This window comes from Anomaloglossus baeobatrachus, chromosome 3, assembly GCF_048569485.1.
Source record: "Anomaloglossus baeobatrachus isolate aAnoBae1 chromosome 3, aAnoBae1.hap1, whole genome shotgun sequence".
NCBI classification, from domain to species: Eukaryota; Metazoa; Chordata; class Amphibia; order Anura; family Aromobatidae; genus Anomaloglossus; species Anomaloglossus baeobatrachus.
Genome location: NC_134355.1, coordinates 557,119,869 through 557,146,366, shown reverse-complemented (window position 1 = coordinate 557,146,366; position 26,498 = coordinate 557,119,869). Strand labels below are relative to the sequence as shown.

General features: G+C 49.0%; 1 protein-coding gene across 1 annotated transcript in view; it reads left to right on the top strand.

The window, feature by feature from the left end:
- Positions 1–1,657: 1,657 nt before the first annotated feature.
- The window catches only part of WDFY1 (WD repeat and FYVE domain containing 1), a 56,074-nt gene continuing 31,233 nt past the window's right edge, over positions 1,658–26,498 (top strand). The window contains exons 1-5 of the mRNA XM_075340827.1: positions 1,658–1,835; positions 6,526–6,593; positions 10,163–10,236; positions 11,021–11,075; positions 11,312–11,462. Of these exons, the coding sequence (XP_075196942.1) occupies positions 1,702–1,835; positions 6,526–6,593; positions 10,163–10,236; positions 11,021–11,075; positions 11,312–11,462 (482 nt within the window). The 5' untranslated portion in view covers positions 1,658–1,701. The remainder of the gene's footprint in view (positions 1,836–6,525; positions 6,594–10,162; positions 10,237–11,020; positions 11,076–11,311; positions 11,463–26,498) is intronic.

The following is a 26,498-nucleotide window of genomic DNA, read 5'->3' as shown; positions in this document are numbered from 1 at the left end:
TCACAGCGGTGTCACTAAGCGGCCGTCCAATAGCAGAGGAGGGGCGGAGATGAGCGGCCGGAACATGCCGCCCACCTCCTTCCTTCCTCATTGCCGGTGGACGCAGATAGGATGATGTTCGTCGTTCCTGCGGTGTCACACATAGCGATGTGTGATGCCGCAGGAACGACGAACAACCATCGGCATGCACCACCAACGATATTATGAAAAGGAGCGACGTGTAAACGATCAACGATTTTTGACGTTTTTGCGATCGTTGATCGTTGCTCCTTTTAGTCACACACAACGATATCGCTAACGGTGCCGGATGTGCGTCACAAACACCGTGACCCCAACAATATTTCGTTAGCGATATTGTTGTGTGTAAAGTACCCTTTAGTGATACATCACTGGAATCAGGGTCTATGTCCCTACATCATGCTGCTGTCAGATTACATAGCAAAATCCAGCTGACAGATTCCCTTTAATTGTTTTTCTTTTGGTGGCCTCGACTCTGTGGAAGAATTCAATAAGAGATGAATATTTTGTATTTGCATCAAAATCAAATCAATAAAAACGTCTGCTCCTCAAACAACGATCTCCCACTGCTCCAACAAGCATTTTTATTTAGAATTTTGGATGTTTGTTTTCACCGCTTAAAAAAAGAAAAGTGGAGGTTTGGTTTGTGTGTAATGGTAGGGACCTGGGGAATCGTGGTCACTAGTCAGGTTTACACTGAATACCAAAACAAAACATGAGACACAATTGAAGCATTGCTGTGTTTTATGGTTGTGTGTTTTTCTTTTAATTTCAGGGCACTTTGAATTTTTTTGTTTCCAGTATATTGCATGGTAAAATGAAAGCTGTCATTCAAAATTACAACAAAAAGAAGCCCTCATGTGGAGGCCGTGGCTCATGTGGCATCGTGGCTCCTATGGCAGCTATGGCTCATGGGCGTCTTTTGCTCCCATGGTGGCCGTGGCTCTTATGGCAGCGCAGCCATGGCTCTTGTGGCAGCTGTGGATCATGGGCGGCCATGGCTCTTGTGGCGGCTGTGGCTCTTGTGGCAGCCATGGCTCATGGGTGGCTGTTGCTCCCGTGGCTCATGGGCAGCCGTGGCTCTTGTGGCAGCTGTGAATCATGGGCGACCATGGCTCTTGTAGCAGCTGTGGATCATGGGCGACCATGGCTCTTGTAGCAGCTGTGGCTCATGGGCGGCTGTGGCTCTTGTGGCAGCCATGGCTCATGGGTGGCTGTTGCTCCCGTGGCTCATGGGCAGCCGTGGCTCTTGTGGCAGCCATTGCTCATGTGCGGCTGTTGGTTTCATGGCTCTTGTGGCAGCTGTGGCTCATGGGCGGCTGTGGCTCTTGTGGCAGCCATGGCTCCTGGGTGGCTGTTGCTCCCGTGGCTCATGGGCAGCCGTGGCTCTTGTGGCAGCCATTGCTCATGTGCGGCTGTTGGTTTCATGGCTCTTGTGGCAGCTGTGGCTCATGGACGTCCGTGGCTCTTGTGGCAGATGTGGCTCTTTGGCAGCCGTGGCTCTTGTCTATAACCCAGCTGTATTCTTCCCTCCTCCACATCCCTGCCGCTGTGCCCGGGCCATACTCCAATAATTACAGCAAAGAGACGCTTCTATACAAGTCATTACGGTGCATCCCAGTGATGGTGCGCAGCTATGCCATGTATTGCTGCTACGGGCCTGCTCAGGTCACATGACTCGAAATGGCGGCTGAGATCCACTCCCGGTCTCCCCGCGGCCCTGTGCTCCTCACCAAGATACCCGGGCACCGGGAGCACGTGACCTCTGCCTGCCTGATCCCGCGAGAGGACGGCGTCATCACTGCAAGCGAAGACCGGTAATTATAGTCCGCGCTGAGGGGACGGTATACTAATAATACATCGTGACCGCTATTGTCCTGCATCACCTGGTGACGTCACAGTCGGATTGTGCGGGGCTCAGCAGCTTTATGACAGGGCGGAGGAAGCTAGTGGTACACAAGCTGGAGTTGTCCATAGCAACCAATCAGGAGCTTGCTTTCATTTTTCATTAAAATTGTGAAAAATGAAACGTGGACCGTGATTGGTCACTGTCAGCAGCTCCACTTTTCACTAGTTGGATAAATCACTGATGTTCAGATTTAGCAGCTTGACTTTATTCTTCAGCACAACTTATCAGTAAGTCACCGACAATAATGTGTCCTGACACTTAACAATGAATCATTATGATGTGATCTATGTCTACAGCCCATGATTGTGATATGAAGACATCAGCCGCATCACCGGGACCTGTAACGTAACTACAGTCACAGTAATCCTATAAGATTCTACAACCTCCACAAAAATCATGGACGCCCTGAGTTGTTTTTATGTACGAGGCAGGAAAGTGCCTTATTGTTGTGGACTGCCCAGGATTTCTGGATGGTTGGCGGTTCCGGTGATGTTACCGCCTGACCCCGGGGGTCTGCACGCCCCCGATATACACCAGGTCAGAGCTGATAGTTGGCACTTACAGATGCCATGTGTCCCATAGTGCCTCTATTAACAGGAGAATCTGTGGATTTCGTTTCAGATTTCCACTTATTTTGCAAGTGATGGCAAAACGTAGACAAAAATGTTTTTTTTTTTAATCTTTGATAATCAAATCAGGTTTAATGTTTCAAAAATAAAAGGTAAATTCAAAATTGTGACCATTTCTGATCTTTAGTACCCCAGTGTCTCATAAAGCAGCACTCCGCTCCGTACAGTACATACACCCAGCAGATCGGAGGGGGCAATGGCCGACACACAGCAAAAGTGATCTGAAGATGTAAAAACCTTGTAACATGGAGGTGTTGTGGAGGCTAAACCCAGCACATAAGATTACGAAATCAGATCACGCCATCTTTTCTTAATAGTGGCTGGGGCTCAATACTCATGTGCCCGTCTCATTCCAGATGGCTGAAGAAGATCTCTATAAGGATAAAAGATCCGACCTTCAGGAGAATGAGCGTCACATTTTCATTTTTTGAGTCTGTTTCTTTGGCCTCTGACACATCAGGGCACATGTAGAAGGTGTGCGGTGTGAAGGATTGGTGGAGTTAGTGCTGCAGTCATACGTATACGTTTCCCATAGTGCTATATGGCCCTGTGCACACTGTGTTTTGGCCCTTCATTGTAGGTAGACTTATATACTGTGCATATGTTGTTGACTGACTCCATTGTGCTGCCTGCCATATAAGATGAGGCAGTATATAGGGCTTTCTAATATTATAGGAAGAGTCCTGTCTCTGCACACTCCTTACGGCCTCTATTAAGTGAGTCCTGCATATACGTTTGATGTGCTGTATACTCTAGGAGCATTTTTCAGCAGATCTATAGGGCTCAGCCGCAGTGTGCACAGCGCTAATACAGGATCTGTGACTTGTCATACATATGTAATGTTTATCCATGGTGGAAATGTTGCTGTTCTGCTCCATCTGGCGTTGTTTTTATCCATTAATAAGATATGGCTCCTTCATTCCTGTATATAATCCTCGTACTACTATCCAACTGGGATGGTCCTCAAGAAAATCCCTACAGAGACGAGCGGAGGACCACGTCCACTGGGATATAAAAGACTAGATTTAGATACAGGGAAGAAGAGGCCATATCTCAGGAATGGAGAGGTGCAGGAGCAAAAGAACGTCAGATTCTGGAGAATAGAGACATGTACACCAGGCAAATAAATGATGGCAGGTGAAGGATCCTCTTTTAGTCCTGTCTTCCAAATAGGCACAGGATCCATAGGCTGTGATGTCTTGTCCCTCCCCACATAGATAGCAGAGGCCATGCTGTGGTGTAGAGTAACGCAGACACACCATGGAGGGTACTCCACAATCCCATTCATTACTGCATAAAGGACTGTGGATCTGCCGGAGCTTCGCATGTCACTGATGCACAGCTACTTCTCATCTCTATTTGGGGCATTTTTACCACCGGACACTTACCACAATGTCTTCTCAGTGGTTTTTTTTTATTTCCCTATTACACTCTATTGATGAGCTGTAGAGGCCTTAGAATAAAGAGGGTTTTGTGCTACTTCCCTGGAGAACAAGGAATTCTTGTATAATACATAACATGTGAAATGAGGAGTCACACTTAACCCTTCACCCCCGTTCATGTGATCTTTATATATGGCCTCCTTTCCCGTAGGCATACGAGAGGCACTGCTCCTGTTGTGTTCTCATATGTAAGAACCATGGTGACGGATTTACTAAGTGAAATGCTCCAGAATTCTGCCACAATTTGTGGAATTTATTTTTTATTTTATTTTTTGCACTTTCAGCACTGTGATAAATATGTCTAGAAAAAAGACATGTCTGAAAGGGCTTGTGAAATTTAAAGGGATTGTCCTACCAATATTATTTACTCGTAGATCACACAAAACATAAGTTGAATTAGAGGGGTTGACCGCTACTTTTTTTGTTGATGGCCTATCTCTAGGATAGGCCATCAATATCTGATTCGGTAGGGGTGCAACACCTGGCACCTTCGCCAATCTGCTGTTACTGGCTCTGAAGCTCTTTGATGCTGCTGGAACACAGCATCATTACTATAATGGCTGCACATTAATTTCATTTGAATAGGAAGTGAATCTGAAGTTTCCATCTGGGACCACTATAGAAATGACAGAGCTGGTTTGTTCCGGCAGCAATGAAGAACTTACAGCCGGTGCCAGTAAGACCTGACTGGTGGGTGTGTCGGGTGTCAATCCCCCACTGATCATATGTTGATGGCTTAGGCTGCTTTCACACCTCCGGTTTTTCCTGTGCGGCACAATCCGGCACTTTGCAGGAAAAACGCAACCGGTTTTTTGGGTTTTTTTGCTGCCGGTTGCGTTTTTCCTGCATAGACTTTAATTAGTGCCGCATTGTGCCGCATGGGCTTGCGTTCCATCCGGTTTTTGCCGCATGCGGCAGATTTAGCCGATGCGGCGGCCGGATGGAACGTTGCCTGGCACGTTTTTTGTGCATGCATGCTTATGGACGCCGAATGCGGTGCGATGCGGCAAAAACCGCTCAGTAGCATGCCGCAAGCGGCAAAATCCGGACGGGCCGCATTTAAAAAACTCATGCAAAGGATGCGGCTTTTTCGCCGCATCCATTGCATAGGTTTTAGAGCCGGACTGGCCGGCTCTGCACCTACCGGATGTGTGAAAGCAGCCTTACCATAAGGGTAGGTCACCAATAATGATGAGCGCGCATGCTCGCCACTGCTCGATACTTGATAAGGTGCTCGGGTACTCAGCCGTGTATCGCGGGTGCTCGGATGTGTCATTCGTGAACAATCTGACACAAAGAGCCAGCTCCCCTGAGTGCATGATGTTATCTGGCACCCCAGTTACAGCCGTTTGCAGTCTCTGGCGCTCACTGGGAGCAAAAACAACATTTTTGGATGCTCTGGTTTTTTGTGGTTTTTTTTTTTTGTTTTTTTTTTATTTATATTTATACAAACCCAACACATCCTCCCTTGGAAATGCTCTGTTTATGGCTGTGGCTGTATGTGGGTGGAGAGTCAAACTGTAATTGACTTTAATTACACTCTTTACTCCAGTCGAGCCCTTCCTAGAGTCCAACCTCAAGTAAATTGCACTTCTGTGCTCGCTCCCCATTAGATACAAATAAAAAAAAAAATAATGAACAACCTCTTTCATTAAAAAAAAAAAAAAATAAATTATATAAAACTCCTTTAAGTAGATAATATCTATTCACAACATCCACCTAATGTGTCTGCTGCAGACACAGCCTCATTTTAGCTGCTAGGTAAACACTGGAGCAAGGCAACATGTTGGATCAGGCAGATTTTTTTGCCCTTTTCCCCCATAATTGTAGTTTTGTTTGAGGACTGTTCACCAGCTTCAGTACATTAAACTAGCCACGTCATAAAATAGTAGAGCCGAGTTAGTCTTCTGTTTTGTTTTTTTTTGTAATTTCTCTTCTAGATTGCGAAGATATTGGCTTGTAAAGTTTGTTATAATTTAAGAGATGCCGTAGAGCTGAATTATCTTTCATTATAAAAACAGTGCTGTCAGCAATCACCCACACTGATTGCTATGAGATGAGACCTGGAAGTGTTTGTAATGAGTCATCAGCTTTGCTGTTTTTGTATACAATAGCTGCAGAGGTTGGTGAGGAGAGGAGTGGTCTTTTCTCTCCTGCATGCCGGCTCCTGCTTATGATTGGTTAACCTCAGACAGGGGAAGAAGTACATGCCCGCAATCAGAAATCTCTGGTAACACCCAGCTGAAGAAGAGCAGATTATAACCTAAACTTTCCAAGCTAATATCTCCTCAATGGAGAGGAGACTTTAACAAAGAAAAACGTCTTTTACTCCGCTCTCCAGCCACTATTCCACGATCTGGTCAGTCTAATATGGTCAAATTGAAGTAAATGATCTCCCAGTGTTCGAGCAGCATATATCATAGGATAACCTATTTTTCCATTCTGAGGGTGGAAACACCTTTGGGACTTAGATATTTCTGGAAAGTATTGTTATAAACATGTATAAAGGCTTCATTTGTATCCACAGGACTCTGCGAGTATGGCTGAAGAGAGACAGCGGGCAGTATTGGCCAAGCATCTATCACACCATGTCATGTAAGTTACATTTGTCCCTTTGTGTATATAAAGATAGTTGAGTCTTGCCCTTTTGTGTAACATTCATTGATAGCTGGACCATGAGGAGGCAGGATAGCTGTGCGGCATTACATGTCACATTGTTCTCGTGTCAGTGCTGTTTTTTTCAGGCAGGTTATTCTGTGTGTATTGTGAGATCCTGGAAACACTGTCTATTCAGTGTCGCTACCTGACAATACATGATGGCGGTATACACTGATCTTTTCTCCAGAGGAAAATCCTAATGTTTCCTGGGGAGATTGCAGTTATGGAATCAGGAAATGTCTGTTACAGAATATTCAAATTATATAACATCATTTGTTGTGTTTGGTCACATACGACGCTACGGGTGAGACTTAAAGGGAGCCAACCACCTGGTTTATGCCCTATAAATTAGAGGCAGTGCCATAATGGCGCTAGGAGGCTGATTTAAATGACACCTTTAGATAGGAAATCCGAGACCTGATTGCAAAATAATCCTTGTTCAAACTTCAGAAATTATGTAATTTGTATATAGGCTTGAGCATCGGAGCGGGACTCTGTGGGTCGGGTCCTCTGTTATTGTTCTTCCTCCTGTTTTGCCTGCTTTTCTTTATTTATTTAACACTAGAAGTCCCAGAGAGGGGTCATTTAACATTTCTACCATTGGAACCCTATGGAGCTCAAAATTCCTGGGACTTCTAGTGTTAAAGGGAACAAGTCACAAGGATTTTTGTATATAACCTTAAGCCAGTGCGATACTGGCATTATCAGGCTGATTCTCTACACACCTGTAGTGGTCAGCTTGGATGTATAGGTTTTGAAATCCAAGAAAGTAAAGTTTATAAAATCAGCAGCTTTTTGAGTGACAGCAGCTGAGGGGCAGATAATGTTTGGGGGGGTATTCATAGTTATCCCCCTCCCCCTGTTAGAATTAGCATAAGAAATATACAATTGATTCACTTTTTCACTTGCAAACCTGTCATACCCATGTGACCAGAAGGGGCAGGGCCTCAGCCAACAAAGCTGATACCGCAAAGCAACATTTTTCTGTTGGCTGAGGCCCCGCCCCTTCTGGTCACATGTGTATGACCTCACATAGCTCCTGTAAGTGAAAAAGTGAATCAATTGTTTATTTCTTATGCTAATTCTAACAGGGGGACGGGATAACTCTGAATACCCCCACCAGATATTATCTGACCCTCAGCTGCTGTCACTCAAGAAGCTGCTGATTTTATAAACTTTACTTTCTTGGATTTCAAACCCTAAATATCCGAGCTGACCACTACAGGTATGTATAGACTCAGCCTGATAGTGCCAGTATAGCACTGGCTTTAGGTTATATATGAAAATCCTGGTGATTGGTTCCCTTTAAATTTTGTTGGCCGTGAACGGTCCCTCATTAAGGGCTCATTCAGACAGTACTGATTTTTCAGATGTGCAAAAAATATACCAAATTTCATCAGTGTTTTTGATCAGCGTTTCATGAAAGTTGGTCAGTGTTTATCTTCAGTTTCAACAGTTTTTCTCGTAAAGAAAAAAGTTTTTACAATTTCTTTTATCAAACAGTCCATGAAAAACTGATGGCACATAGATGGCATCTGAGTGCTGTCTAATTTATTTTTTTCCCACACACTCTTAAGGCCCCGTTACACGCAACGACATTGCTAATGAGATGTCGTTGGGGTCACGGAATTCGTGACGCACATCCGGCCTCGTTAGCGACGTCGTTGCGTGTGACACGTACGAGCGACCGCTAACGATCAAAAATACTCACCTTATCGTTGATTGTTGACATGTCGTTCATTTCCATAAAATCGTTGCTGGTGCTGGAAGCAGGTTGTTCGTCAATCCTGAGGCAGCACACATCACTACGTGTGACACCCCAGGAACAACGAACACCGTACCTGCCTCCTCCGGCAACGAGGTGGGTGTGACTTTCTTTAGGTTGCACTCCTCCCCTCCGCTTCGATTGGATGCCTGCCGTGTGACGTTGCTGTGACACCGCACGAACCGCCCCCTTAGAAAAGAGGTTGTTCGCCGGCCACAGCGATGTCGCTAGGAAGGTATGTGTGACGCGTCCTAGCGATATTGTGCGCCACGGGCAGCGATTTTCCCGTGACGCACAAACGCTGGGGGTAGGTGCTTTCACGAGCGACATTGCTAGCGATGGCGCTGCGTGTAAAGCCCCCTTCAGACTTTAATAAATTAAATTGATCTAAGATTCAAAATAAAACATGTTTTTGTGATTTTTGTGCGGACCAGTCAGTCCGCAAAGATACACGGAGGTATTATAATGGGTGCAAGTTCTGTCCATGAAAAACATAGTTTTTGCATGTGAGTTGTGATGTCTGAATGAGCCCAACTCTAAGGGGTACTTTACATGTTGCGACATCGCTAGCATCGGCTAGCGATGTCAAGCGCGATAGCACCCGTCCCCGTCGTACATGCGATATCTGGTGATCGCTGTCGTAGCGAACATTAACGCTACGGCAGCTTCACACGCACATACCTTGTCGGCGACGTCGCGGTGACCGCCGAACAATCCCTCCTTTAAGGGGGAGGTGCGTTTGGCGTCACCGCAACGTCACTAAGCGGCCGGCCAATAGGGGCGGAGATGAGCGGGACGTAACATCCTGCCCACCTCCATCCTTTCGCATTGCCGGTGGACGCAGGTAAGGAGATGTTTGTTGCTCCTGCGGGTTTACACACAGCGATGTGTGCTGCTGCAGGAACGACAAACATCATACCTGCGGCCGAACCGACATTATGGAAATGAACAACGTTACGCAGATCAGCGATATTGTACGCTTCTGCGCTCATTCATCATTGCACCTAGGATTTACACGTTGCAATGTCGCTACCGGCGCCGGATGTGTGTCACTAACGACGTGACCTCGACAATATATCGGTAGCGATGGCGCAACGTGTAAAGCCCACCTTAGGCTACAAGCGCACGCTGCATCTTTTTGTGTTCACAAACTGCAGCCAAAACTGCACGTTGTCAGAGAGCCTGGAAATGTCACAAAAATAATTGTTATTGTAGGTGCGTTTTTGCTGCGTTTTTGTGACAAATGTAGACAAACGCAGGAAGAATGAACATGCTGCATTTTTTTGTCACAAACTTTTGACAAATAAAACGCTGACAAACTACAACGTGCGCAGAGCAAATCTGACTTCTCATAGACTTTTCTGGGAAGTCAAATGTCAGAAAGTTCTGACAACAAAACTGCAGCCAAAAACGCAGTAAAAAACGCAGCGTGCGCATGTAGCCTTAGGATGACCGTCTGCAGGAGATTACTCTGAGGAGGACAAAGGTGCTGACCCTTTCACTGCCATCATCTGTACTCCATATCTATGGAGCTGGGTAATGGCAGGGGTTTAAAAGCCAGTTACATAGACTGGTAGTGTTTTTTACAGAAATGAAGACAAATTCCATATAAAGTGATTTGCAAAGATTGATACCTTTCCATGCTGAATAAAATAAAAATATGAACGTTTACTTAACCTTTTGGGTTTGTACGTTTTTGTGGTTTACAGTTATCTAATAAAAACATATTTTTTTATTTCAGCTCCTTGCTCCGCTCTGAGATACCACCATGAGAGTAGAATGATTTTTGTGGGGCAAGATAGCGGAGCTATTGTTGTAAGTATCTATATGTGTGTACGGTCTGAGTATGACCATACCATGCACACACTGACCGCAGGTCTCCCGGCATGAATATGGCTGCCTTGGGTATGGCCTATGAGGCTGTTGTGTTTGGGCCAAGAGTCCTGCAGCAGCTCTGTATATTGTGTTCAATAATCCACCTATGAAAACGGCCTAAGGGAAAAGGTCCCTGCAGAAAACCCCAGAGACAAGTCACTAGAATAAAATATGGTGTACAGGTAACTAAAATGATGATTCAGGAGCTGCGCTAACGTTGTATTACTTGGCACCCATTTATGATAGTAAACCTTGCTCCCTGATATTTTGGCCAACAGTAGGACTCTGTCGCCAAAATAGCCAGCAAACCGGGTCAGAGAAGGGAGAAGACTACCACTGATCTCAAGTACAAGATTCAGGGGGGCCTTTGAGCTGCTGGAAGACCCCGTGTGCTTGTAACCACTTGGTTTATTGTCCGTGAGACCCAGATAACGGAGTACAACACTTGGCTATTTGGTAATTTCGTGGGCAATGAATGGGGAGGCTCCGCACATGTGTGACCTTCACTCTTTTCTAATGGAGAACATTAGAGCCCCTTCCTTGGCATCTGTGGGGTCCCAGCCAGCTGGCATTTGTTTTTTTTTTTCTTCTCAGCCATAAAAGCTGAATTAGATTGCTGCTATATTTTGATAAGGATAAAGACTATTCCACATTTTTCTGCATTGTTTTCCTATGCAGTAAGACATTGTAACACTGATCTCCCTTATCGTTTCTTTATTGGCAGGAGTTTTTGATCTCCGACGACTTTAACAAGATGAGTTTTGTGAAGACGTACCCTGGTATGGAGATTACTCTGCTTACCGAATCTTCACCATACTGAAATGTATTCCTTCTAATGCCCTTTATAATGTGTGCGATAGTGCAGCAGCTGGAGCCACAGGTTTTCTTTAGTAGTTTATGTGAATGCCCTATATAGTCCTATGTACTTGTGTCTCTTATTGCTCCTAATTAGATCAGTTATTACTAATTTCACCGTCTCTCACTAAGTTACTGTATCTGTGATTAACCATTACAGCTCATCAAAGCCGTGTGACGGAGGTCATTTTCTCTCCTGGACCTGAATGGGTGATTAGCACTGGGCAGGACAAGTTCCTCACCTGGATGTGCACGCAGAGCGGGTCCCTGGTGGGACGACATGCATTCTCCTCCTGGGCTTCCTGCCTCCAGTATCCTTTGTCCAGGTCCTTACATTAAGAATGAATGTGTATATATAACATAATAGGCTTTCTTAGACGATCATGTCTATCATAGTGCACAACATCGCAGCATAATTGTTTTTCTAAATCCCTTCATTAGAGAATTCTTCTGTTCCCCCACAGCACGGACCGGCCGAGGCTGAAGCTGCACATTGAAGTAGGCAGTGTTTTTAGTGTTGGAGCGTGCATCATAGCATCATCGCTCACTCTTACACTGAAGATGACAGCTAAGAGCAGCGACCAGGACGCTGCCTAGCTGAGTGTAGTCCGTAGCACAAAAGTGTGGTCCGTGCTACAGGTTTACAGTAAAATCCATTAATAGAGTGATATCATTATACTGCAAAATCCTGCACTATGATGGCTTTTCAAGTGGTGGTTGGAAAGTACTTTTACAAGAATAGAGCCTCTCTCGTGCACGGGCTATGCTTGATCTGGCAGCCTTCCTTGGATGGATTTTGCAATACCAGACACTGTACATCAGGGGTCTCAAGCTCTGCTGGGTGTATGGGCCGCACACAGAAAAAAAATGCAATTTGAGGGGCCATATTACATGCAAGACAAAGAGACATTTTTCGTGATGACATTTATTTATTTATTTTTCCTATACACCTTTTTGATATTTTTTTTTTTTGGGCAGCTTTACTTTATTTCTTTAAATTGCATTCAGCATATGAGTTATAATACAGTTTTATAGCTTGGGTCATTACGGATATGGTGCTAACAAACATGCACTTTTTTTGTTTATATATAAAACAGCATTTTCTCTAGTCCCTTCCACGACAGCATAGGAGGTTGTCTCTCCACGCCCTAATTGGGACAGGAAGTTCAAGAGGTTTAAAAGGACCCTCCCACCTCCCATAGCCAGTGTCTTTCCTGTCCCCATGGGGCATGGAGAGGTTTTGTTTTTTCTCCTATGCTGTGGTGGCCGGCGAACTGCAGTATATTTTTTTTTTTTTTTTTCCCCCCTATTACCTTCAGCCGGACGGCATCGGTCGGGCCTTCACCGCTCCTCCCTTGCTGTTCCCTCACGCTGTGGGGGACCGCTGCTCCAGCCTTCCGGATCCTCCTGAGGGGTGATGCAGGCTGTTGAGCTCCCCGGCCGGCGTCCTCCCTGAGCCGCCGGCCGCCTCCCGCATGCACGCTGCCGGAGCGATCCGGAAGTGCTCCCGGAGGCGGGACTTCTGGTCTTGCGGACTTCCGGTCGAGCGCTTCCGGTTTGCGGAGGCAGCGTGGAGGCACGCCGACTGCGACTCGACCTGCCCAGGACCGGATGCGGGAGGCGGGGAAACGTGCACCGTCACTGGGGAGGCAGGCCCTTGTCCATAAGGGCTGCCACGAAGACATCAGATCATGGTAAGACCGTGCTCCCTGTCATGTCTTCCGCTGCAGCTGCCTCTGCAGAACCCAGTGTGCCCCCTGCTACTGTGAGTATGGAGGGGTCTGGTCCCTCGGACATAGGTCTCATCAGTGATTATGGCTCTCTGCTCTGTGTTTTCTAGGAGGACAAGGCCACCAAGAAAACTGACAGAAATGAGAAATCAGAGAAGCCTGAGAAGTCAGAAAAAACTGACAAGTCCGATAAGCCTGATAGACCTGACAGAGTGGACAAAATTAAAAAATGTCCCATCTGTATAAAGAAGCTCCCTGCAGTATGGGATAAAAAGCTTTGCCAGCAATGTACGGACCAGGTTATTAGGGCCGAACAACCATCTCTGATAGATGAGTTGCGGTCCATGATGAAACAGGAGATTAGGGCCTCACTGGCTTCTCTCCCTGTGCCTGGCCCTGTTCCTGGCCCTGTTCCTGGCCCTGTTCCTGGCCCTGTTCCTGGCCCTGCTCCTGGCCCTGCTCCTGGCCCTGCTACTGGACCCTCTCCTCCAAAAAAGAGGAGACTCCAGTCGACCCCTTCTGATCAGGAGGACGCTGATTCCACCTCTGAGGGTCCTGATGAAGGATTTCCATCTGGGGGGTCTGACCAGTCCTTTCTTTTTCACTCAGAAGAGTTGGGGGATCTTATTGAGGCAGTTCGGAGCACTATGGGTTTAGAGGAAGTGCAGTCTCTTCCTTCAATCCAGGACGAAATGTTTGCTGGCCTGAAGTCAGTCAAACAGTTGGGATTCCCAGTTCATGCCAATATATTGGATATTGTTTCTCAGGAATGGGAATGTCCTGAGAGGCGGGTACGGAGTGACCTTAGACGCCGGTTTCCTCTGGAACCTTCGGGACTACATTGGGAGATCCCAAGAGTAGACGTTCAGGTGGCTAGGGTAGCTAAGCAAACGGCTCTTCCCTTTGAGGATACTTCCCAACTGAAGGATCAAATGGATAGGAAGGTAGAGGGCCTGATGAAGCGGTCCTGGGAGGCATCGTCTTCCTCTATTCAAGCCAACATTGCCTCCACCTGCGTATCCAGGTCCCTAATTAGGTGGTTGGACCAGTTGGAGGCTCATATTTCCCAAGGGACCCCTAGGGAGGAATTACTGGAATCCCTTCCCTTGCTTAGGAAGGCTACCTGTTTTCTGGCAGATACCTCGGTGGAATCTGTCCGCCTGGCAGCCAGGACCTCGGTGCTTTCTAACTCTTCCCGACGTGCCCTCTGGCTTAAGGCCTGGAGTGGAGACTCCACCTCTAAAATGAGGCTTTGTTCCCTTCCTTTTAAAGGGGATTTGGTGTTTGGACCTGCCCTGGATGATATCCTGGACAAGGCGACTGATCGTAAGGCCTTGCCCGATCCTAGACCTACCAGGAAACGGTCCTTTCGTCCCTCGATGCCTCAGGCCTCCCAGCCCAGAGGGAAAGGGAAGGCAGGCAGGTGGAGCTATCCCAAAGGTAGAGGGAGAAACATCCTCATCCCTCCACATCAGCAACGTCCTCAGCAGGACAAGCAGTGACTCGGCCCGGGTGGGGGGAAGACTCTCAGCGTTTCTTACCCAGTGGCAGTCCATAACCTCTTGCCAATGGGTTCTGAAGATCATCTCGGATGGTCTTCTCATAGAATTCCTTTCCCCCCCTCTTCCGGGTCTCCGAGTCACTGCGCTGGCATCGCCGGGTTCACAGACTCTGTTGTACACAAAGATTTTAGAGTTAGTGCACTCGGGGGTCGTTTCCCCAGTCCCGAGTCGGGAAGAAGGGATAGGACACTACTCCCGTCTCTTCCTGGTCAAGAAGCCATCCGGCGACGTCCGTATAATTATCAATTTAAAAAGTCTAAACCGTCAGGTCAGGTACCGGCGGTTCAAGATGGAGTCGGTGAGATCAGCTATTCCCCTGATAGGTCTACACCACCAGATGGCCTCTATCGATCTGAAAGATGCCTACTTCCATGTACCCGTCCATCCGGGACACAGACAATACCTCAGGTTTGCGGTGCTTCACGGGGAAGAAGTACTTCATTTCCAATTCAATGTACTTCCCTTCGGGATCTCCTCAGCTCCAAGGATCTTTTCCAAGATCATGGCAGAGGTGGTCGCCTTTATAAGATTGCAGGGTATCTGTCTAGTTCCGTATCTGGACGACTTTCTTCTCATGGCTCCGTCTGCTCCAACCCTCCGGAGCCATGTGGAGAAGTCTTTGGGAATCCTTCGGTCTCTGGGATGGATTCCCAATCTCAAAAAATCACAGTTAACCCCCTCCTCCACACGGCAGTTTCTCGGAGTGCTGCTGGACTCCGACAGACAGGCATCTTTTCTCCCAGAGGGCCACAGGATAGCTCTGTTATCCAAAATCTCGAAGCTCCGCAGGCAGGCTCGCCCAACGCTTCGAGCGGCTATGTCGGCCCTGGGTTCCATGACATCCTGCATCCCCTCGGTCAGGTGGGCTCAGGCCCATTCTCGGTGTCTCCAGGATCATGTCCTGACACACTGGGACAGACTCCCGTCATCCCTAAACAGAAGGTTTCGCCTCTCGGAGTCCGTCTCCTCATCCCTTCTCTGGTGGCTGAGTCCCGCCAACCTGCAGGTGGGGGTTGCCTGGACTCAGAAACCCCTGGTTACACTGACCACAGATGCCAGCCTACGTGGATGGGGGGCAATGGTGGCAAATTCCCCATTTCAAGGGGTCTGGAGTCCTTACGTCAGCTCCCAATCCTCCAACTACCGGGAGCTCAGGGCAGTCAGGGAAGCCCTCCTTGCGGCTCAGGACCTCGTCCGGGACTCTCACGTCCTGGTATATTCAGACAATGTCACAACAGTGGCACATCTCCGCCATCAGGGCAGTACACGCTCCGGCGCCCTGAAGTCGGTATCCTCCCGAATCTTTCAATGGGCAGAACAATCTCTGCTCTCCCTTTCTGCGGTCCATCTGAAGGGCTCCCTCAATCTTCAGGCGGATTTCCTGAGTCGTCGGGATGTTCATCCAGGGGAATGGAGCCTGGATCAGGCAGTGTTCTGCTCTCTAGTGGCAAGGTGGGGTGCACCAGAGGTGGACCTCTTTGCCTCAGCAGAGAATCGCAAGGTCGCAACATATTTCTCCCTGAACCCAAGGGACGAGGCTTTAGGGGTAGACGCTTTCTGCCACAGTTGGTCCTTTCGCCTCGCTTACGCGTTCCCCCCTCTTCCTCTTCTCGCACGGGCCCTGAGGAAGATCAGAGACGAGGGGGTCCCAACTATACTGGTAGCCCCTCTGTGGCCCCGGAGGAGTTGGTACAGCTTGGTCATGACGCTAAGAATCGACGGCCCAGTCCTCTTAGGTTCGGACCCCAGCTTACTGTCACAGGGTCCGATTTTTCATCCGGCTCCTCAGAAACTCAACTTGGCTGCCTGGCTTCTGAGGCCCGGGCACTGAAGGCTCAAGGGCTTTCTGACAAAGTTGTGGCTACGCTGCAGAAGAACCGTAAACCTGTGACTAATAGTATATACAACAAAATCTGGAAGAGATTTTCCTCCTGGTGTGGTTCTCGGCCTCCTGACCCTTTTCGGCCTAATATTGCGCAGATTCTGGACTTTCTCCAAAGTGGTTTAGACTTAGGTCTTAGGCCCAGCTCCCTGAAAGTTCAGGTGTCAGCACTCAGTGCAGTCTTTGACACGGCTCTGGCAGATCATCGTTGGATCCGTCGGTTCTTTGTGTCCGCTGGTAGACTCTGTCCACGTCGGAGGGTCCTGACGCCTCGCTGGGATCTCAATGTGGTCCTTACAGGACTATCTCAATCTCCGTTTGAACCTCTGTGCTCTTGTAACATTCGTTCCCTTTCTCACAAGACTGCTTTTCTTGTGGCTATTACATCTGCTCGCAGAGTCGGCGAACTTCAGGCTTTGTCTGTTAGGGAACCTTATCTGACCATCAGAGATGACAGCATTGTTTTTCAGCTGGACCCTTCCTTCCTTCCCAAGGTGGTTTCGGATTTTCACCGTTCGCAGTCCATCGTCCTGCCTTCATTCTGTCAGAATCCTCGGACTCCGGGTGAGGAAGTGTTTCATTCTTTGGATGTCCGTCGGATAGTGTTGCACTACCTAGAGGTTACTGCTTCTTGGCGCCTTGATTCTAACCTGTTCATCCAGCCCTTTGGCCGCAATAAGGGCAAGAAGGTGGCTAAAAGTACAGTCGCCAACTGGATTGTGCGAGCAATTAGAGATGCATACCTCGCTCAGCATCTCTCTCCGCCTACTGGATTCACGGCGCACTCCACCAGGGCTACCTCTGCCTCCTGGGCCGAACGGGCAGGGGCCTCCCCTGAGCAGATCTGCAAGGCGGCTACGTGGTCTTCGCTCCATACCTTCACGAAGCATTATCGTCTGGATCTGGATTCCAACAGGGATTTGGCCTTTGGCAGGAAAGTCCTGCAGGCTGTGGTCCCCCCCTAGGTATCAATTCTTTGGTATTCCTCCTATGCTGTCGTGGAAGGGACTAGAGAAATAAGAATTATTCTTACCGATAATTCGCTTTCTAGGACCTTCCACGACAGCAGGTAATTCCCTCCCCTATGTATTCATGTATTCCTGAATGTGTAGTACTTCTCATATGCTATGGATTCTTTGTAAGACACTGGCTATGGGAGGTGGGAGGGTCCTTTTAAACCTCTTGAACTTCCTGTCCCAATTAGGGCGTGGAGAGACAACCTCCTATGCTGTCGTGGAAGGTCCTAGAAAGCGAATTATCGGTAAGAATAATTCTTATTTTAGTGGTAAAAAAAAAAATATATAATATTTTACAACCCCCCCCCTCCCCTCCCCCTCGATTGGCCACATACAGTAACATTGGCTTACAATTGGCACCATATAGTAATTCTGGCCAACATCTTGTGGAAATGTTTCCACTGTGGTCTCCATATTATAGTAATGTCCCCGTCTTGTAGTAATGTCCCCCATCCTAGTCTCTTTCTTGTAATGTCTCCATCCTGTAGTAATGTCCCCTATCCTGGTACTGATATTTTAGTAATTTCCTCTATCCTGGTCCCCATCTTGTAGTAAGGTGCCCATTCTTGTCCCCCATACTGGTCCTCATCTTGTAATAATGACCCCCCATACTGGTCCTCATCTTGTTAGTAATGTGACCATCCTGGTCCCCATCTTGTAATAGTGTCTCCCATCCTGGTCCACATCTTGTAATAGTGTCTCCCATCCTGGTCCCCATCTTGTAATAGTGTCTCCCATCCTGGTCCTCATCTTGTAATAGTGTCTCCCATCCTGGTCCTCATCTTGTAATAGTGTCTCCCATCCTGGTCCCCATCTTGTAATAGTGTCTCCCATCCTGGTCCCCATCTTGTAATAGTGTCTCCCATCCTGGTTCTCATCTTGTAATAGTGTCTCCCATCCTGGTCCCCATCTTGTAATAGTGTCTCCCATCCTGGTCCTCATCTTGTAATAGTGTGTCCCATCCTGGTCCTCATCTTGTAATAGTGTCTCCCATCCTGGTCCTCATCTTGTAATAGTGTCTCCCATCCTGGTCCTCATCTTGTAATAGTGTCTCCCATCCTGGTTCTCATCTTGTAATAGTGTCTCCCATCCTGGTCCCCATCTTGTAATAGTGTCTCCCATCCTGGTCCTCATCTTGTAATAGTGTCTCCCATCCTGGTTCTCATCTTGTAATAGTGTCTCCCATCCTGGTTCTCATCTTGTAATAGTGTCTCCCATCCTGGTCCTCATCTTGTAATAGTGTCTCCCATCCTGGTCCCCATCTTGTAATAGTGTCTCCCATCCTGGTCCTCATCTTGTAATAGTGTCTCCCATCCTAGTCCCCATCTTGTAATAGTGTCTCCCATCCTGGTCGGTTCCCATCTTGTAATAGTGTCTCCCATCCTGGTCAGTTCCCATCTTGTCTTGCAGTAATGATTCCTTCCCTGCAGTAATGTCCCTTATTGTGCGATTCTTCCCATTCAGATAAAAAAAAAAAAATTATCTCACTTGGCCTCGGTTTTCTTGGCGTCTTTTTTTTTTTTCTGCACATGCAGCCCGCAGGCATCATAGATGCCTTGGTGATAGTTGCCTGGTCCAGGCGGCCAGCCACCAGCCAATCAGAGGCCAGCAGCTGATGTCTTGCTGCTGCGGCAGCGTATAACATCACTATGTACCACAGCACCAGCAAGCCAACGTCAGCTGCTGGCCTCTGGTTGGTATTGAAGTGCAGAGCGCCGGTCTCTGTGCAGCAATACATTTCAGTTGAATGTGTGTCCAAGGACTCTCATTCAACTGAAATAAAGCGCTGATATCGGTGGCTCCCTGGACAGGGCCATGATTGTCAAGGGATATATGATGCTTGCAGGCCGCATGAAACAGCCTCAGGAGCCACATGTGGCCTGCGTGTTTGAGACCGCTGCTATACATACATACATACATGTACATGGATGAGTGGGATTCTTTTTTGCAATAAAAATCAGGAGTTTATTATTGTGGTCAACACCAATAAATGCATGGAGTCACTCAACTACTAAAATAAGCAGCGGTTTTAGAAAGTGTATTTTGCAAACTTTCCATCAAGTAAGAATGGGTGGAAAGTAAAATGCAAACTGGGCAGGAATCACTTTACCATCGTATTTACGAGCAGTCATATGTGTCATGTAGGCTCAGTGTGGGTTGTAAATACTTTCTGAGTTATTTATGGCCATGTTTATCTTGAGGTTTGCGTTAATCTTTTCTATGTCTTATAATATTCATGTTACAGTCGGGCTCCTTACTTCCGGTCTTGTATAGCTCGCTGTATCAGTGCTGGGTCTTCAGCTGTATTCTCAGACTGACACAATAGGGTGGACGTTTTCTGCAAAATGAAATGCATTACTGGAAGCAATGAAACACTTCGTCAGCCATTCTCTACTGTACTTGTGTCATCCTGATCTCTCCTGTAATTAGTGCAGAGGAGCTGGTTGTGCAACCCTTTCTGTAAGGCTGGGACCACACGGGGCACTATTGCGATCCTCGTATGACACTGGGCTCACACTGGCAGCACAGCAGAAGCCGAGTGTCATGCGAGTGTCCCTGCCACTGAGGTCCGACTGTGCGAGCGGACCTCAGCTGCGGGGGGTGTTCCGGCACTGAGGAGGGGAGGGAGGGATTTATCTCTCTCTCACCTCCGTATCCGGCTATTGCCATTCTCACTCTGCACTCGCGGTACACCGGGGTACTGCAAGTGCAGTGCGATGTTTCTCTCGTCCCATACATTTGAATGGGTGCGAGAGACAGAGTCTCATATTACAGTCGCAGCATGCTGCAATTGATTTCTCAGTCCGATTAGGGCTGAGAAAATAATCGCTCATGTGCGCTGACACACAGGCTAATATTGGTCCGAGTAGCATGTGATGTTTTATCGCACTCCACTCGCACTGTGTTTCTCGCCGTGTGTCTTAGGCCTAACTCTCCATGCTGGCACGGCCTCCTCACCCTATCAGTTACTGGGGGATATCTTGTATCCCACAGCTATTGGGCACTTTATGGCATGTGCTGTAGAGATGCCATAAAATTCTTATGATGGATATTTCACTCTACTATGAATGGGCCTTACATTGTATATGAGCCCCTCATTCATCACCTGTCCGGTATCGGTCTATACAGCGGGGGTAGGGTGCTGAGCCCGATCCATACAGGGCACATACTTTTTTATATCCAGCGTCCACTTGCTGCTTCTATTCTCTCACCATTTTAATGCCACTATCAATCTCTGAAAGCGCACAAAAAAAAAAAATTCAGCCTACTGTGTCATAGCCGCAGTTGGAAGCCCATATTGATACACGGAAAGCCGAGAAGACCGTCCCAGATGAAATGATCAATAGAATTTAGAAATGTATCCAGAAGCAAAGTCTGCTTCTTAAACAAATTAATAGGCTATCTTATTAGAAAAAAATAAAATCCAAATATGTTTAAAAACATAGTGACAATCTTTACGCATTTTAGACCCACAGGATTGCGTCCTTAATCATAGGTGATGTCCAATGTGTGGAAGACCATATATGAGTGTGTCACAACGGAGAAAGGAAGTCATGAGAAGAGGAAACACTCTGCATAATTAGCATATGAGTAGGTACGGCTGAAATAATCCGAGCCTACCAAATGTATGCAAAAGAATATCAAAGGCAATGTCATTATTTAAATGAACGTACATATCCAGTATCACTTATGTATACATAGAGAAGAACAACTTTCATACATTAACCAGAGGGAATAAAAAAGGAAAAAAAGAGCCTAATATAATTATTATTAATTAAAACCAATTACCATATTATTGCCTATAAATTTGATTTGATGTAATTTAGACACTATAGCCTTCATTTCTTTGTCGCTCCATTGGGAGACCCAGACAATTGGGTGTATAGCTTCTGCCTCCGGAGGCCACACAAAGTATGACACTTTAAAAAGTGTAACCCCTCCCCTCTGCCTATACACCCTCCCGTGGATCACGGGCTCCTCAGTTTTATGCTTTGTGTGGAAGGAGGCACACATCCACTCATGCATTCTCATACTTAGTTATGTCGGTTGGAAGAAAAGAGCACCCCCACGGGGCCCCCGGCATGTTCCCTTCTCACCCCACTACGTCGGCGGTGTTGTTAAGGTTGAAGTACCCATTGCGGGTACAGAGGCTGGAGCCACATGCCGTCTCCTTCACCATCCCTTAGCGGCTCTGGGAGAAGTGGGATCCTAAGCGGTCATCCATTTACTGGGACCGTGCTCCCTCCGCAGCCCCTGTGGGAATCTGCCGGACCGGAGCCTCTTCAACCTCAGGGACCGGGCCCTGCAACTCAAAGGTACTCTGTGTCCCCATTGGGGACTGTGCAGGGAGCGCACCTTCTTCCCGGAAGCCGCGGCAGCTGCTGAATTGAGAAGGCCGGTGGACTTCCGCGCCGACCGTGCCTGCTTGTCGGGCGCGGTCTCAAATTTAGTCCCCGGCTTCATCGCGGCCTAGTCGCAAAAATCCCGCCCCCGGGCCTGCCTGTCAGGGGTAAGGGCAGGACTGCCGACCTGACGTCGGATGTGAGGGCTGGAGCATCCTGCATGTTTTCCTCCCCCCTCACTGATCACTGTGGGGACCCCAGATTCCCGCACTTTCCTGGCGCCGCCCACGGCTCCACTCCTCCCCTGAGAGCTCCGGCAGCCATTTTTTGGCATTCTGCCGGTGGAGGATTCTCAGTGAACAGCTCTGCAGCTCCGGGGGATCTAAGGCAGGGAATCTGGAGGACACACTCTGCTTGTTAGCAGTCGGTAAGCCACACCGGTCACCCGGTGCTGGTCCCCCTAGGGTGCCGGAATAGATACGTATATGTGTATATATATATATATATATATGTGTTCGGTCGGGCTGTATACCCCTTTCCCATATACCCTCAGTGATCACTCTCCTAGGAGACAACAGCATGTCGTCCACAAGGAGCAAAGCTGCTAAGGCACAGGGTTTTTTTGCGGCCTGTACCTCTTGTGGGGCTATGTTACCTGCGGGTTCCACCTACCCTCACTGTGAGCAATGCTCGACCCCTGTTTCGCTTGCTCAGCCGGAGCTTCGGACACTAGTGGGCCCCTCGGCTCATGTAGACCCCCCTGCTCCCCCTGTCCAGGCTGCAGGGACAGAGTTCGCCTCTTTTGCTGAGAAACTCTCTGAGTCACTTTCTCAATCCATGGCTCAGTCTATGGACAAATGGTCTTCTAAGCTGCTAGAGGCTTTGCAGTCCAGACCGGTCCTTTCACAGGCCCCGGCCCCTGTTGGCTTGTCGCCTCCAGGCCCCTCTCGGTCCGCGCCGCAGCGCGCTCCCAGGTTGGCCCCTAGGTCTCAGGCGGAGGACTCCTGCCTGGACCACAGTCCTAGACCGGCTAAGCGGGCTCGCTGGGAATCTTCCCCGACTTCCTCACGCTGCTCGGGATCCCAGCTTGAGGACTCTCTGGAGGACGAGGCGGACGTCGCAGCTCAGGGCTCTGACCCTGACGTCGCCCTTAACCTTGATACACCTGAAGGGGACGCCTTAGTAAATGATCTTATCTCGTCCATCAACCAGGTGTTGGATCTCTCTCCCCCGCCTCCTCCTGTAGAGGAGTCGGCGTCTCAGCAGGAGAAACACCAGTTTCGGTTCCCCAAACGTACACGCAATGCGTTTTTCGATCACTCTTTTGCCCCGGCTTTTGCAGCCGTGTGGGCACTCCAAGCTATCTCGGCTTGTCTGACTGAGATTAATGCTGTCACACGTAATTCTGCTCCGCAAGTTGCGTCTTTGACCTCTCAGGCGTCAGCCTTTTCATCCTACGCCATGAACGCCGTCCTGGACTCTGCTAGCCGTACAGCTGTAGCATCCGCTAACTCTGTGGCAGTCCGCAGGGCCATGTGGCTGCGCGAATGGAAGGCAGATTCGGCTTCCAAGAGGTTCTTAACCGGTTTGCCGTTTTCTGGCGACCGTTTGTTTGGCGAACGATTGGATGAGATTATTAAGGAATCCAAAGGAAAGGATTCCTCCTTACCCCAGGCCAAACCTAAGGGACCTCAACAGAGAAAGGTTCAATCGAGTTTTCGGTCCTTTCGTCCCTCCGCCAAGTCCCAATCCTCTTCGTCCAACAGGCCGGAGAAAGGCCAGAGGAACTCCTATGCGTGGCGATCCAAGTCTCGCCCACAAAAGGCCGCAGGAGGCACTGCCTCCAAGACGGCTTCCTCATGACTCTCGGCCTCCCCTGACCGCATCCTCGGTCGGTGGCAGGCTCTCCCGCTTTGGCGACGCCTGGTGGCCACATGTTCAAGACCGATGGGTGAGAGACATTCTGTCTCATGGTTACAGGATAGAGTTCAGCTCTCGTCCTGCGGCTCGCTTCTTCAGAACCTCTCCGCCCCCCGCTCAGGCCGACGCACTTTTTCAGGCAGTAGCCGCTCTAAAGATGGAAGGAGTTGTGATCCCCGTTCCCCTTCAGGAACGTGGTCGCGGATTTTACTCCAACTTGTTCGTGGTGCCAAAAAAGGACGGGTCATTCCGTCCCGTTCTGGACCTCAAGCTACTCAACAGACATGTGAGAACCAGACGGTTCCGGATGGAATCCCTCCGCTCGGTCATCGCCTCAATGTCACAAGGAGACTTCCTAGCATCGATCGACATCAAGGATGCTTATCTCCATATACCGATCGCACCCGAGCATCAACGTTTCCTGCGTTTCGCCATCGGGGACGAACACCTCCAGTTCGTGGCATTGCCTTTCGGCTTGGCGACAGCACCACGGGTTTTCACCAAAGTCATGGCATCCGTTGTGGCGGTCCTGCATTCTCAGGGCCACTCGGTGATTCCCTACTTGGACGATCTCCTAGTCAGGGCCCCGTCTCGGGTGGCGTGTCAACAAAGTCTATCTGTCGCTCTGGCGACTCTCCAGCGGTTCGGGTGGATCATCAACTTCCCGAAATCCAAGTTGACACCGACCCAATCACTGACGTACCTTGGGATGGAGTTTCATACCCAGCAAGCGTTAGTCAAGCTTCCGAGCGACAAACAGCTTTCTCTGCAGGCAGGGGTGCAATCCCTTCTTCGGAGTCAGTCACACCCCTTAAGGTGCCTCATGCACTTCCTGGGGAAGATGGTGGCAGCTATAGAGGCAGTCCCGTTCGCGCAATTCCATCTTCGGCCACTCCAATGGGACATTCTCCGCAAATGGGACAGGAGGTCGGCTTCCCTCGACAGGAACGTCTCTCTTTCCCTTGCAACCAAGACGTCACTTCAGTGGTGGCTCCTTCCCAATTCTCTATCGCAGGGAAAATCCTTCCTACCCCCAACCTGGGCTGTGGTCACCACGGACGCGAGCCTGTCAGGGTGGGGAGCGGTTTTTCTCCACCACAGGGCTCAGGGAACCTGGACTCCGATAGTCATCCCTTCAGATCAATATTCTTGAGATAAGGGCAGTATATCTAGCACTATTGGCTTTTCATTGGTGGCTGGAGGGCAGGCAGATCCGTATCCAGTCGGACAACGCCACTGCCGTCGCATACATCAACCACCAAGGCGGCACTCGCAGTCGTCAAGCCTTCCAGGAAGTCCGACGGATTCTGCAGTGGGTGGAAGCCACAGCCTCCACCATCTCCGCAGTTCACATCCCGGGCGTAGAAAACTGGGAAGCAGATTTTCTCAGTCGTCAGGGCATGGATGCGGGGGAATGGTCTCTGCACCCAGACGTGTTTCGAGAGATCTGTTGCCGCTGGGGAACGCCGGACGTCGATCTCATGGCGTCACGGCACAACAACAAAGTCCCGGCATTCATGGCACGGTCACAGGATCACAGAGCTCTGGCGGCGGACGCGTTAGTTCAGGATTGGTCGCAGTTTCGACTGCCTTATGTGTTTCCTCCTCTGGCGATGCTGCCCAGAGTGTTACGCAAGATCAGGTCCGAATGCCATCGCGCCATTCTCGTCGCTCCAGACTGGCCGAGGCGGTCGTGGTACCCGGATCTGTGGCATCTCACGGTGGGTCAACCGTGGGCGCTTCCAGACCGCCCAGACTTGCTGTCACAAGGCCCGTTTTTCCATCTGAATTCTGTGGCCCTCAACCTGACTGTGTGGCCATTGAGTCCTGGCTCCTAGCGTCTTCAGGGTTATCTCAGGATGTCATTGCCACCATGAGACAGGCCAGGAAGCCTACGTCCGCCAAGATCTATTATAGGTCTTGGCAAATCTTCCTATCCTGGTGCGCTAATAACGGTTTTGCTCCATGGCCGTTTGCCTTACCCACTTTTCTTTCATTCCTTCAATCCGGAATGGACAAGGGTTTGTCACTTGGCTCTCTCAAGGGCCAAGTATCGGCGCTCTCCGTATTTTTTCAAAAGCGCCTAGCCAGGCTTCCGCAGGTCCGCACGTTCCTGCAGGGAGTTTGCCACATAGTCCCACCTTACAAGCGTCCGCTGGAACCCTGAGATCTTAACAGGGTGCTAACGGCTCTTCAGAAATCACCTTTCGAGCCGCTGCGGGATGTCTCTCTTTCACGTCTTTCGCAGAAGGTGGCCTTCCTAGTGGCAGTCACATCACTTCGGAGAGTGTCTGAGCTAGCAGCGCTGTCATGCAAAGCCCCCTACCTGGTGTTTCACCAGGATAAGGTGGTTCTGCGTCCGGTCCCGGAATTTCTCCCTAAGGTGGTATCCCCTTTTCATCTCAATCAGGATATCTCCTTGCCTTCATTTTGCCCTAATCCAATTCACCAGTGTGAAAAGGATTTGCACTCTTTGGATCTTGTGAGAGCACTCCGGCTCTACGTGTCTCGCACGGCGCCCCTGCGTCGTTCAGATGCACTCTTTATCCTTGTCGCTGGCCAGCGTAAGGGTTCACAGGCTTCCAAGTCAACCTTGGCTCGGTGGATCAAGGAACCGATTCTCGAAGCCTACCGTTCTTCTGGGCTTCCATTTCCTTCAGGGCTGAAAGCCCATTCTACCAGAGCCGTGTGTGCGTCCTGGGCATTGCGGCACCGGGCTACGGCTCAGCAGGTGTGTCAGGCAGCTACGTGGTCTAGTCTGCACACTTTCACGAAACACTATCAAGTGCATACCTATGCTTCGGCAGACGCCAGTCTAGGTAGGCGAGTCCTTCAGGCGGCGGTTGCCCACCTGTAAGAGGGGGCCGTTTTTTCGGCTCTTTTTTATTGAGGTA